Here is a 14,871-nt window from a genome sequence, read left to right as displayed (position 1 = left end):
CTTGTCAATAAAAAGGTCACAACAGCCATTATGCTTGCCTATGCTGGTTTTCTTTTACTTGTAAGGAAGGTAACGTTAACGTGCATTGTACACACAACTACAGTCGGTGGTTATCTAGCTAAATTTCATAAGCACCTAGCTAACCACAGATCTTTGACCTAACCAAAATAGTTTGTCAGCAGCTAGCCTCTCGATTACAGAGGTTGGAAAATGATAAAATTCACATATGCTTATTGGAGTAGTGGTTACAATCCAGTACATAGCACTGAACCATCCTTGCTTCTGATCGACAGAAAGACCTAAGATTAGCTATCTAGTTAGCTACAAAAACCAGGGATATTCAATAATTCTAGAAAAAACAGCTAAGATAGGTAGTTGGAAAGATGCTATCCCACAATACACACGATAAATACACAATATCAATTATTTAAATGAGAAACTACAAAAAGGCTATAATATCTACTATTTATTCTATTTGATTTCACCTGCTAGGTTCCTTGTTGCTGAGCATTTGCGTGGAGTAACTTAGAGTTTTTTCATCCCTGCAACACTGCCTTGAGTGATGACGTCAAAGCATGTGACAGGATGTGCAATTCTGCAGTGGTGTAAAGTACTTACAGTTGAAGTCGAAAGTTTACATACACTTAGGTTGGAGTCATTAAAACTAGTTTTTCAACCATTCCACAAATTTCTTGTTAACAAACTATAATTTTGGCAAGTTAGTTAGGACATCTACTTTGTGCATGACACAAGTAATTATTCCAACAATTGTTTACAGACAGATTATTTCACTTATAATCCACTGTATCACAATTCCAGTGGGTCAGAAGTTCACATACACTAAACTGACTGTGCCTTTAAACAGCTTGGAAAATTCCAGAAAATTATGACATGGCTTTAGAAGCTTCTGATAGGCTAATTGACATCATTTGAGTCAATTGGAGGTGTACCTGTGGATGTATTTCAAGGCCTATCTTCAAACTCAGTGCCTCTTTGCTTGACATCATGGGAAAATCAAAAGAAATCAGCCAAGACCTCAGAAAAACATTTGTAGACATCCACATGCCTGGGTCATCCTTGGGAGCAATTTCCAAATACCTGAAGGTACCACATTCATCTGTACAAACAATAGTACGCAAGTATAAACACCATGGGACCACACAGCCGTCATACCACTCAGGAAGGAGACGCGTTCTGTCTCCTAGAGATGAACATACTTTGGTGCGAAAAGTGCAAATCAATCCCAGAACAACAGCAAAGGACCTTGTGAAGATGCTGGAGGAAACAGGTACAAAAGTATCTATATCCACAGTAAAACGAGTCCTATATTGACATAACCTGAAAGGCCGCTCAGCAAGGAAGAAGCCACTGGTCCAAAACCGCCATAAAGAAGCCAGACTACAGATATCAACTGCACATGGGGACAAAGATCGTACTTTTTGGAGAAATGTCCTCTGGTCTGATGAAACAAAAATAGAACTGTTTGGCCATAATGACCATCGTTATGTTTGGAGGAAAAGGGGGAGACTTGCAAGTCGAAGAACACCATCCCAACCGTGAAGCACGGGGGTGGCAGCATCATGTTGTGGGGGTGCTTTGCTACAGGAGGGACTGGTGCACTTCACAAAATAGATGGCATCATGAGGTAGGGAAATGATGTGGATATATTGAAGCAACATCTCAAGACATCAGTCAGGAAGTTAAAGCTTGGTCGTAAATGGGTCTTCCAAATGGACAATGACCCCAAGCATACTTACAAAGTTGTGGCAAAATGGCTTAAGGACAACAAAGTCAAGGTATTGGAGTGGCCATCCCAAAGCCCTGACCTCAATCCTATAGAAAAAGCGTAGGAGGCCTACAAACCTGACGCAGTTACACCAGCTCTGTTGGGAGGAATGGGACAAAATTCACACAACTTATTATGGGAAGCTTATTATGGGAAACGTATTATTGGAAGCTTGTGGAAGGCTACCTGAAATGTTTTACCCAAGTTAAACAATTTAAAGGCAATGCTACCAAATACTAATTGAGTGTATGTAAACATCTGACCCACTCGGAATGTGATGAAAGAAATAAAAGCGGAACTAAATCATTCTCTCCACTATTATTCTGACATTTCACATTCTTAAAATAAAGTGGTGATCCTAACTGACCTAAGACAGGGAATTTTTACTAGGATTAAAAGTCAGGAATTGTGAAAACTGTGTGTAAATGTATTTGGCTAAGGTGTATGTAAAATTCTGACTTCAACTGTAAGTAAAATACTAAAAAAGGATTAAAGTAGTTTTTGGGGGTATCTGTACTTTACTATTTATATTTTTGGCAACTTTTACTTTTACTTCACTACATTCCTAAAGAAAATTATTTACTTTTTACTCCCCACATTTTCCCTGAAACCCAAAAGTACTTGTTACATCTTGAATGCTTAGCAGGAGAGGAAAATGGTTTAATTCACACACTTATCAAGAAAACATTAGATGTCATCCCTACTGCCTCTGATCTGGCAGACTCACTAAACATATGCTTAATTTGTAATGATGTCTGAATATTGGAGTGTGCCCCTGACTATCCGGAAATAAATAAAAACTAGAAAATGTGGCCATCTGCTTTGCTTAATATAAGGAATAAAATCCCCTATAGAAAAATGAATGGTGGAAAAACGATTGAAACCATGTCCGGATTTTACCGCTAGTTTGTGTATTATGACTCACACTGTGGTACTCAATTGACTCCTTGAAGGGGAGCTCATCTCTCCTTGTCCCAGAATCGGACAGAATGCATCGCGCGGCCCATTAACGACACATGGGCGAAGTACACAATGGGCGTTAATACGATGCCAGTGGAGTTTCCCATCAGCTCAAAATTATATCTGGGTGCGCCTCTAGGTTTAGAAACTCTGTGCTTTGGCCTCTTTCTGTGGATGAGAGTTTAGTTTCCCTACCAGAAAACACGTGATACCGTAAAGTGTTGTGTATTCGCGCAAAAATCCGGGGTGTACGGTCCAAACATGCACTCATAATTGACTGTAGCGTGTATAAAGTACCCACAAGGTACCGGTGGCTGAAAATACAATCATCGCGGGATGAGCGAGTGACGAATTTCCGGTCAAGGGTGGGCCATTTAAAAATCATTCCTACCTTCCTCGCCCTTTGCCCTGCAGGTGTATACTCGTCAGTCGTCAAGTGTCCACTTAATTTGAGGGCTGAGGGGATTGGGTGTGTCGTTTAAGTATTTGGACCGTAAACCAGGAGGCTCCTGAAGCGCGGATTGCTAGACTCTTTTTTTGCGAGTGTTGGCTCCTTCAGACCGTCTATCTATATCTATGTTTTCACATGTATATTTTCGCTTCTGCTTTTACGAACAGGTTAACATCACTTTCATCCGAATGGAATTCCTCTAGGAACGCAAGGTCTTCAGGTACAATTATTTATTAATGTCAGCATTTAGTTCACATTAAGAAACAGTGTAGCATGTATCATTGTATTATAGAAACACTGTGGCTTTTCATTACTACAGTTCTGAGTTGTTGTTTTTTTATATCCTAAAAATAGTTTGTTTGTGTTTAATAATTTCAAGACTTGTAGAAGGGTTATAGACACCAGATTTCTATAAACACAAATAATAGTAGCCTGGATGTAAAGTGTTGTCCTCCTGTCTCAATATTGCAACATGCAACCTGATCTTCATGTTTGATGGGATGCAAACCTCACGGTAGTTATGTACAGGATCGAATCGTAGTGTCAACCTTTCCTATTGTGTGTGCAGGACAAGTTTATTTTCTGTATTCATTCTTTTTTTTTTTCAGGTCAATAACCAACCATGAGTTAGAAGACTTAGGCTATGTGATGTTTAATAAATAAGAAGATATGAAACATTGCCTTCGGACTATTTATTTGATGTTGCAGTGTTGCTATGGTAAGTTACCAACACCAATCATTGTTAGAGAACATGTTCAACATCTGACTGTACTGTTTTTGTCACTATCATATATGTTGTTGTAGTTTGCGTTATTTAAGCAATAAGGCACGAGGGAGGCCAAAATACCACGGCTAAGGGCTGTTGTTAAGCATGACGCAAGAGTGCCTAGATACAGCCCTTAGCCCTGGTATATTGTTCATATATCACAAACCCCTGAGGTGCCTTATTGCTATTATGAACTGGTTACCAAAGTAATTAGAGCAGTAAAAATGTAAATGTACATTAGCCATGGCATATCAGACCATATACCACGGGTATGACAAAAAAATGTACATTTACATTTTTACTGCTCTAATTACGTTGGTGTAATAGTTTATAATAGCAATAAGGCACCTCAGGGGTTTGTGATATATGGACAATATACCACGGCTAAGGGCTGTATCAAGGCGTTGCGTCGTGCCTAAGAGCAGCTCGTAGCCATGGAATACTGGCCATATACCACACCCCCTCGGGCGTTATAGCTTAAATATTCCACCTTATATTTCTGGCAGCTGTTTTTGTACTGAACTGGAAAATAAAATATTTTAGTGGCGCAGCGGTCTAATACCCTGACTACACCGCTCGTGTCGCGTGTGCGAGCGTTGCAAAATACATTTGGGAATCTATGTTATTCAATTATTGCACACACAGTGCTCGCGCGCGTCAATGAGCGTCTGCGTTGCCAAGGGCTAAAATAGAAGTCATTCCTATTTCTGATGCAGATTGCGCTGCAAGTCCTGCCTCTCCCATCTCCTCATTGGTTTATAGAAGCAGGTACCCACGTGCCATCTCCTCATTGGTTATACCCACATGGGTGATTGAAAGACGAAATGTTGCCGGTTGTCGTGGTAAAACATTGAAAGTGTAGATGCCAATCACCATATAAATTAAACATGAAAAAGCCTGGAAGGAGGAGCGATGACTAGAAATTATTTGTTTGACCGTTTTTATGTGTGGATTAATTGTTGGAGTAGAGGACCTTGTGCATTTCAGGTAAAATAACAACCTAATGTTTATATCCCATGACAAATTAGCTAGCAACAGCAAGCTAATGCTTTTCGACCTATCCCCAAATTGTCATTGGTTCAGAGTTTGTTTTGATATTTTAACCTGCGTGTCTGGATCGCATTTGGTATAGGGGGACAAAATATATTTATGCACGATGGTGCACGAGCGCAGCCGGTTTGAGTTCCATGTAAGGCGCTGCAGTGTTTGAGGCATCACTACAGATCCGGGTTCGATCCCGGGCTGTGTCGCAGCTGGCCGCGACCGGGAAACCCATGAGACGGCGCACAATTGGCCCAGCGTCGCCCGGGTTTGGCCGGCATGTCCTTGTCCCCACGAATCCTGTGGTGCGCCTGGCGCATGCACACTGACACGGTCGCCAGTTGTACGGTGTTTCCTCTGACACATTGGTGCGGCTGGCTTCCGGGTTAAGCGAGCAGTGTGTCAAGAAGCAGTGCGGCTTTGCAGGGTCGTGTTTCGGAGGACTCATGGCTCTCGACCTTCGATCTCCCGAGTCCGTACGGGAGTTGCGGCGTTGGGACAAGATTGTAACTACCAATTGGATATCACGAAATTGGGGAGAAAAATAAATAAAAAATAATAATAATAAAAAACTGGTTCAATATAGCATTCCAGTTTTACTGCCAGATACTAGCAGCAAGTTATGTATTTACTGTACCTGCCTACCTGGCCTCGGATAAGATACTGTGATCAACATTTGCTCTCACATATATACCCACCCACAAACAGTCTGTGTCTGTGGGCAGTATAGTGGTACCATATACTGTATGTTATCTTTATGAGTTTGATGGTAATGGCCCTCACTGTATTATCTTCTTCCTTTTAGCCCTGTGCTCCCTCCCTGCTCCAGTCAATGTTTCCATAGAGTCCCTCAACTTCCACCATGTTCTACGCTGGCGCGCCGGTCCAGGCACACCTCCTGGGACGGTGTACAAGATCAGCCGCAGGTTGTCACAATATTTTTAATGACCGGTTTATTCCCACACCATTCTGTTGTTGAGGTACGCCCAAACCCAGTGCTTTGCCTATATGCATTTAGCAGTGGTGGAAATCTGGACAGTTACTTTGAATTCAAACTGAGTATAGTGTCACCTATCATCGTTATTTTGTTTGTGTTAATCTTGTTGGATAATTCTACTACTGCATTGTGGTTAGGTTTTTGGACTTTAGACGAATGATGTTGATCGGATTCCCATGACACACTTGATATGACTGGGTTGTGGATTGTCTCAGAGGTTAGATGTAATAACACTATATTTACAGTAGTAAATCATTGCTTTTCAGAGTGACAGTCATTGAAAGTAAGCTATAACCTTTACCTTTAGGCAAATTATGCTGAATAGGCTAATGTTGGTTGTCTTACAAAGTGTGTTGTGGATGGAAGATTTGACTGCAGTGTGAAGTGTTTTTCTCAAGTATTGCTTTCACTTGAACGTAGATACAGCTTTGTGTCATCGTGGTCGTTGTTTCCACCCTCATAGTATCTGCTCTAGACTCTAGAGACAGTACTCTGTTATGCAGGTGTTACCACTTTAAAAAGGCTGTGAATTTCAAGGAAATTCAATATAATCAACCACTTTCTCTTCTGCTAGGGGTCTGGTGAGTCAGACAGATGAGCTTACTGAAAACACAGCTTTGTTTTGTTTGAACTACAGATAAATACTCATTATGGAACAGGAAAAACTACTGAGTGATATGGGTATAGAATTCTGTTGAGATATTGTTGAGATTTGAAGACCACACTAATTAAACATTTGAATAATTTGGAATTGAACCAACCATACTTTTGTTAATAAAGTTATTCAACTCGGTCTACTCCTTGTTTTATTTGCTAATATTCCGCACCACACAAAAATTACCCTCCTTGTTTCTGTCTCAACAGAAAAAACCACAGCCTGCAATTTCTACATCAAACCAACATGACAAGTCATGGGCTGGATCTAAAGTTCCCCAAAGAAGAGCATAAATTCTGTGTTTGGGCCTCCCGCAACCTCTCAGAGTCGCCCGTGGTCGAGACCACCTTCACCCCCTTCACACAGAGTATGTCTGCTCTCTATTTTGTCCTGCTAATAGGAATGTTAAGATATTTCTTTGCTAGAGACTTCGAATAGGTGTTTGTGTGAGTGCAATTATTTACATTATCCAAGTTGACATTAAATTACACAATCTAGGCATGTATTTGTGTGTGAACTTGTGTGTGGAAGTGTCTGATCATTTGTAAATTGTTTAATCTGTGTGAAATGATGCTACAGTACCATTATATCTTACATAGCTGTTATTGGCTCTCCAATATTGTCTTTGGATGGATGTGGCAACTGCCTGGAAATCAACATCACACTGCTTGAGATAGAAACTATTAAAAAGATCTATGGGAAATCCTTATCTTTTGACATCTACTGGAAGAGAGCAGGAGAGACAAAGGTAAAAACAACTAGGCCTATTCTTTCCTTGTCTTCATTGCCGTATCAAATTGTACTCTTTTTTTTATTTTTTATGATGTGAAATAGAGGACCGTTTCATGTGAATTATTACTCTTCGTTCATGTTCATTTCCAGCCCCAAATGACCCAAACAACTAATGTAGCTTACATGCTGGAGAACTTGGAGGTGGGTATGGAGTACTGTGTGAGGGTGTACACAAGGATCAGCACCAACCACAACACACGGTCCTCTGGGTGGAAGTGTGCTTACACCAGCATTCTGGAGCCCAACAGAGGTGAATATTGTCTATAGTTTAAGTCAATGTTTCATCCCAATTGCACAGAGCTCATATTTGATCATGATTCTCTCTCTCTCTCAGTCCCTACTGTTGTAGCTGGGGTGTCTGTTGTCCTCAGTGTGAGTGGGGTAGGTCTGATGGTTCTCACGTTTGGCCTGTTCTACATGGGGTTCCTGTGCAAGCTGAAGACCCACCAACCTAGAGGACTGGTGAGAAATGGCTACATCTGTAACTAACTACACCTCACAATCTCACTCTTTGTCATTGTTTCAATGTTGATCTGTGGATCTAGGATGTGAATTTGTGGAGCTTAAGAAATGCAAAGCCAATGCAAATGCAAAGCCAATGCCAATTCCTGTAGGAAAATACTGTAAGAGGAACTCTGTCACCCATGTAGTCTACATAAAGGGGTGTACACACAACATCTATAGCCATAAAATTCAGGAATTGACGTCACTGTACCTTTCTCTGTGTTTAACACGGCCTCTCTCTCCTCCCCCCATGCAGACTGCCCTGGTGGAGGGCTTCTTCCTCATCCCAGAGAGGACGATCCCTGACTTGGTCTCTATATCTTCTAAGACAGAGGAACAAGGGAAGGCCCGCAGATCAAAAACACACCATGACAGAGAGAACTCTAACCAAGCAGGTGAGGAGGAGGAAGAAGAAGAGGAGGAAGAGGGGGGAAACGACGACTACATGGACCGCGCTGCGGGGCTCTCCTCTGACAGCAGCTCTAGCACCACACAGTCCCAGGATGCATCAGGGGCCAATGTAGCCCTCCTTGACACCGCATGGCATTCTGGGGGATTGAGTTCTGGGGTAGCTGCTGCTGAGGAGGAAAGGGAAGCTCCTGTGGGTGTGATGGTGCTAGGATGTCAGGCTCAGGGAGAGGTCACAGGTGAACAGGCGAGGGTCATTTCCAGCTTTGACGGAGACCGACCCAGACCTCTGGGACTTGGAGGGTTGGGTGGAGAGGAGGAGAAAGAAAGAGAGGTGGAGGAGAAGGAGACCTCTGGTAATGTCAATCTGTTCTCTGTGACTCTGGGGGCATTAAAGAGGGATGAGGAGGGTGAGTATGAAGAGGAGACAGACTTTCTATTAGAATTTTCAAAACAGGAGCAGAAGCCTCAACTTCCCATAGACTCCTTACAGAGGAACTTACGACCGGGCAGCATGAGATCTCCGAGTGAGATACAGGAGGATACAGGCCTAGTACTGACACTGCCACAGACAGTTTGCACATGGATATACTCTGAATATTCAAATAGACATGCTGACAGCAGCACAGAGACACACACTGGCTACCTTGTAACGCACACAGGCACTGGGCAGGCTGACAATGAGACAGAAGAAGAGGAGGAAGACTTCTCAGGGTACATGGGGCATTGATTATTGTGTGTGTGTATGTGAGTGGCTCTGTGTAATAGTGTTCCTTACCCGATAACTGCACAGATATTCCACTTGGTTGGATATGCTGTCTCACATAAGCCTACATTCCTTCCCAATTATTGCCTTCTGTTGAGGATGTGTATGTAAAATAATAATTTCCATAAAATGCCATGCACTTGTTTTTGTCTGTCGGTTTTATTTATTGTAATGTAAGTGCAATTTCATGAGAGAAGAATAAGAGCTCGGATCAAATCGTGACGCCATCTTAACCGACTTAATTTGGCCGACTTAATTTGGCATCAATGCGCTATTGACTCTTCCCCAATGATTGTATACACTACAAGACCAAAAGTATGTGGACACCTGCTCGTCGAACATCTCATTCCAAAATCAGGTGCATTAATATGGAGTTGGTCCCCCCTTTGCTGCTATAATAGCCCCCACTTTTCTGGGAAGGCTTTCCACTAGATATTCAAACATTGCTGCGAGGACTTAGTGAGGTCAGGCACTGATGTTGGGTGATTAGGCCTGGCTCGCAGTCGGTGTTCCAATTCCTCCCAAAGGTGTTCGATTGGGTTGAGGTCAGGGGCTCTGTGCAGGCCAGTCAAATTCATCCACACCGATCTCGACAAACGATTTCTGAATGGACCTTGTTTTGTGCACGGGGGCATTGTCATGCTGAAAAGGAGAGGGCCTTCACCAAACTGTTGCCATAAATTTGGAAGCACAGAATCGTCTAGAATGTCATTGTATGCTGTAGCATTAAGATTTCCTTCCACTGGAACTAAGGGGCCTATCCCGAACCATGAAAAACAGCCACAGACCATTATTCCTCCTCCACTAAACTTTACAGTTTGCACTATGCATTGGGCAGGTAGCGTTCTCCTGGCATCCTCCAAACCCAGATTCGTTCGTCGGAATTCCAGATGGTGAAGCGTGATTCATCACTCCAGAGAAGGCGTTTCCACTGCTCCAGAGTCCAATGACAGCGAGCTTTGCACCACTCTAGCCAACCTTGGCTTTGTACATGGTGATCTTAGGCTTGTGTGCGGCTGCTCGGCAATGGAAACCCACTTCATTGTTGCTTCCAGAGGCAGTTTGGAACTCTGTAGTGAGTGTTGCAACCGAGGACAGGCAATTTTTACGCACTCAGCGTTCAGTGAGCTTGTGTGGCCTACCACTTTGCGGCTGAGCCGTTGTTGTTCCTAGACGTTTCCACTTCACAATAACAGCACTTACAGTTGACCAGGGCAGCTCTAGCAGGGCAGAAATTTGACAAACTGACTTGTTGGAAAGGTGGCATCCTATGACGGTGCCACGTTGAAAGTCACTGAGCTCTTCAGTAAGGCCATTCTACTGACAATGTTTGTCTATGGAGATTGCATGGCTGTGTGCTCAATTTTATATGCCTGTTAGCAATGGGTTTGGCTAAAATAGCTGAATCCACTAATTTGAAGGGGTGTCCACATACATTTTTATTTTTTATTTCACCTTTATTTAACCAGGTAGGCAAGTTGAGAACAAGTTCTCATTTACAATTGCGACCTGGCCAAGATAAACCAAAGCAGTTCGACACATACAACAGCACAGAGTTACACATGGAATAAAACAAACATACAGTCAATAATACAGTAGAAAAATAAGTCTGTATACAATGTGAGCAAGTGAGGTGAGATAAGGGAGGTGAAGGCAAAAAAAGGCCATGGTGGCGAAGTAAATACAATATAGCAAGTGAAACACTGGAATGGTTGATTTGCAGTGGAAGAATGTGCAGATAGAAATAATGGGGTGCAAAGGAGCAAAATAAATAAATAAATACAGTAGGGAAAGAAGTAGTTGTTTGGGCTAAATTATAGATGGGCTATGTACAGGTGCAGTAATATGTGAGCTGCTCTGGCAGCTGGTGCTTAAAGCTAGTGAGGGAGATAAGTGTTTCCAGTTTCAGAGATTTTTGTAGTTCGTTCCAGTCATTGGCAGCAGAGAACTGGAAGGAGAGGCGGCCAAAGGAAGAATTGTTTTTGGGGGTGACCAGAGAGATATACCTGCTGGAGCGCGTGCTACAGGTGGGTGCTGCTATGGTGACCAGCAAGCTGAGATAAGGGGGGACTTTAACTCGCAGGGTCTTGTAGATGACCTGGAGCCAGTGGGTTTGGCGACGAGTATGAAGCGAGGGCCAGTCAACAAGAGCGTACAGGTCGCAGTGGTGGGTAGTATATGGGGCTTTGGTGACAAAACGGATGGCACTGTGATAGACTGCATCCAATTTATTGAGTAGCGTATTGGAGGCTATTTTGTAAATGACATCGCCGAAGTCGAGGATTGGTAGGATGGTCAGTTTTACAAGGGTATGTTCGGCAGCATGAGTGAAGGAGGCTTTGTTGCGGAATAGGAAGCCAATTCTAGATTTAACTTTGGATTGGAGATGTTTGATGTGAGTCTGGAAGGAGAGTTTACAGTCTAACCAGACACCTAGGTATTTGTAGTTGTCCACATATTCTAAGTCAGAGCCGTCCAGAGTATTGATGTTGGACAGGCTGGCAGGTGCAGGCAGCGATCGGTTGAAGAGCATGCATTTAGTTTTACTTGTATTTAAGAGCAGTTGGAGGCCACGGAAGGAGAGTTGTATGGCATTGAAGCTCGCCTGGAGGGTTGTTAACACAGTGTCCAAAGAAGGGCCAGAAGTATACAGAATGGTGTCATCTGCGTAGAGGTGAATCAGAGACTCACCAGCAGCAAGAGCGACATCATTGATGTATACAGAGAAGAGAGTCGGTCCAAGAATTGAACCCTGTGGCACCCCCATATGTACCATCACTCATTCATATATCTTTATGTACATATTCTTTATCCCTTTACACTTGTGTGTATAAGGTAGTAGTTGTGGAATTGTTAGGTTAGATTACTCGTTGGTTATTACTGCATTTATTACTGCATTGTCGGAACTAGAAGCACAAGCATTTCGCTACACTCGCATTAACATCTGCTAACCATGTGTATGTGACAAATAAAATTTGATTGATTGATTGACCTGGTAGGTTCATTGATAATTTGTGTGAGATTGAGGGCATCAAGATTAGATTGTAGGATGGCTGGGGTGTTAAGCATGTTCCAGTTTAGGTTGCCTAGCAGCACGAGCTCTGAAGATAGATGGGGGGCAATCAGTTCACATATGGTGTCCAGAGCACAGCTGGGGGCAGAGGGTGGTCTATAGCAGGCGGCAACGGTGAGAGACTTGTTTTTAGAGAGGTGGATTTTTAAAAGTAGATGTTCAAATTGTTTGGGTACAGACCTGGATAGTAGGACAGAACTCTGCAGGCTATCTTTGCAGTATTTTGCAACACCGCCCCCTTTGGCTGTTCTATCTTGTCTGAAAATGTTGTAGTTAGGTCTGAAAATTTCTGAATTTTTGGTGGTCTTCCTAAGCCAGGATTCAGACACGACTAGAACATCCGGGTTGGCAGAGTGTGCTAAAGCAGTGAATAAAACAAACTTAGGGAGGAGGCTTCTAATGTTAACATGCATGAAACTAAGGCTATTGCGGTTAAAGAAGTCATCAAAAGAGAGCGCCTGGGGAATAGGAGTGGAGCTAGGCACTGCAGGGCCTGGATTCACCTCTACATCACCAGAGGAACAGAGGAGGAGTAGGATAAGGGTACGGCTAAAAGCTATGAGAATTGGTCGTCGAGAACGTCTGGAACAGAGAGTAAAAGGAGGTTTCTGGGGGCGATAAAATAGCTTCAAGGTATAATGTAAAGACAAAGGTATGGTAGGATGTGAATACAGTGGAATACATATGTGTATATATAGTGTATATGAATGGACAAACACATCGAATGAATGGTGTCACGTGGTCGATGGCTTTGTCCATTCATATATAGGGGTCCGACGGGCCACATTTCAACAACATGCTGGTTATTGTGGTTCCAAACGTTGAATAGGTACAAAAATCTCAGGGGTGAACCAAAAAAAAGTAAAGGGTACGACACTGTCAGCCTGCACTCAGGGGAAGACGTAACATAATAAATGTAAACCCTGGACACTCCTATTAGTATGATATGTTACATTTCGTATGTTATGTATTAATTTGTGGATGGCCATCATCCATTTTGTATGATATGTTACGAATTACAATTTGTATGATATGTTACGAATTGCAATTCGTACAATATGTTACAAATTTGGAAAACGTATGATATGTTGTGAATTCCAATTTGTTGTGGCTAATGTTTGCTAGGTGGCTAACACTAGTATTAGCTAGGTGGCTAACGTTAAGTAATCTTAAGTCTTATGTGACCGTACCATACTGTCAGGAAAAGAAAAGAGAGAGACAGATCACACATTGCTGAGAGAGACAGAATTATATTAGGAGATTTGGTTCCCCAACACAGAAAAGTCTGGTCTTATAACTTGCGTTGCCCGACCCCTTGCCCATGTGTGTACATTTTAACATCAATTGGGGAGAGAGAGACTCAAATATCACATTCATTTGTACATATAGGGCTCGTATGAGTAGTAAGGCGAAAGCAACCGGCTGTAGATTAAAGTCAAGGAGTGAGGTCTGGGGAGGTGCATCTGCAACAGCCGAAAGTCGGACGCTGATGTGGTTTTCCAACAGCAAGGCTCAGTGCAACATGCCATTGTTTATAAAAGATTTTCTTTGTAATGTCAAAATAAACAACCCCCATATCACATTCTCACGAACTGTAACTATACTGTATATGTGCCTGCTCTCCAGGACATCTACAGCACCTGGTGTCACAGGAAGACCAAGAAGAGAATCAAGGACCTCATTCCTCCAAACTACGGCCTGTTCACCCCACTACCATCTAGAAGGCGGAGACAGTACAGGTGCATTAAAGATGCGAACGAGAGACTGAAAAACAGCTTCTATCTCCAAGCCATCAGACTGTTAAATAGTCACCAATAGACGGCCTCCGCCCAGTACCTTTCTCTGAACTTTAGTCACTGTTACTAGCCGGCTACCACCCGGTACTCAACACTGCACCTTAGAGACTGCTGCACTATGTACATAATCACTTCAATAATGTTTACATACTGTTTTGCCCACTTCACATGTACACAGAACAAGAATATAAATGCAACATGCAACAATTTCTAAGATTTTACTGCATTACAGTTCATATAAGGAAAATCTGTCAATTTAAATAAATTCATTAGGCCCTAATCTATGGATTTCACATGACTGGGAATACAGATATGAATCTATCGGTCAGAGATACAGTGCATTCGGAAAGTATTCAGACCCCTTGACTTTTTCCACATTTTGTTAGGTTACAGCCTTATTCTAAAATGTATTAAATAAATACAAATCCTCATCAATCTACACACCATACCCCATAATGACAAAGCAGGAACAGTTTTTTTGTATTTTTAGCAAATGTAAAAAAAACAAAAAACAGAAATACCTTATTTACATATGTATTCAGACCCTTTGCTATGGGACTCGAAATTGAGGCCATGTGCATCCTGTTTCCATTGATCATCCTTGATTGGAGTCCACCTGTGGTAAATTAAATTGATTGGACATGATTTGGAAAGGCACACACCTGTCTATATAAGGTCCAACAGTTGACAGTGCATGTCAGAGCAAAAACCAAGCAATGAGGTCAAAGGAATTGTCCATAGAGTTCCGAGACAGGATTGTGTCGAGGCACAGATTTGGGAAAGGGTACAAAAATATTTCTGCAAGGTCCCCAAGAACACAGTGGCCTCCATCCTTCCTTCTTAAATGTGACTTTGGGACAAGTCTCTGAACATAGC

General features: G+C 42.4%; 1 protein-coding gene across 2 annotated transcripts; it reads left to right on the top strand.

Annotated features, from left to right (window-relative positions):
• Positions 1-3,104: 3,104 nt before the first annotated feature.
• Positions 3,105-9,271, top strand: LOC120064374. 2 transcript variants are annotated; one of them, XM_039014913.1, is made up of 8 exons: positions 3,105-3,417; positions 3,806-3,915; positions 5,810-5,930; positions 6,866-7,023; positions 7,256-7,404; positions 7,539-7,698; positions 7,783-7,910; positions 8,209-9,271. In XM_039014913.1, exons 2-8 carry the CDS (start codon positions 3,867-3,869, stop codon positions 9,088-9,090), a joined length of 1,647 nt encoding a protein of 548 aa, XP_038870841.1. In that variant the 5' UTR covers positions 3,105-3,417; positions 3,806-3,866; the 3' UTR covers positions 9,091-9,271. The 2 variants fall into 2 exon arrangements, with proteins under 2 accessions (XP_038870841.1, XP_038870842.1); XM_039014914.1 differs by lacking the exons at positions 3,105-3,417; positions 3,806-3,915 and having other exon boundaries at positions 5,871-5,984.
• Positions 9,272-14,871: the final 5,600 nt, after the last annotated feature.

The sequence above is a fragment of the Salvelinus namaycush genome, chromosome 19 (genome assembly GCF_016432855.1).
Source record: "Salvelinus namaycush isolate Seneca chromosome 19, SaNama_1.0, whole genome shotgun sequence".
Classification (NCBI taxonomy): domain Eukaryota; kingdom Metazoa; phylum Chordata; class Actinopteri; order Salmoniformes; family Salmonidae; genus Salvelinus; species Salvelinus namaycush.
Note: the sequence above shows the minus strand (reverse complement) of the source record. Positions and strands in the feature narration are given on the sequence as shown.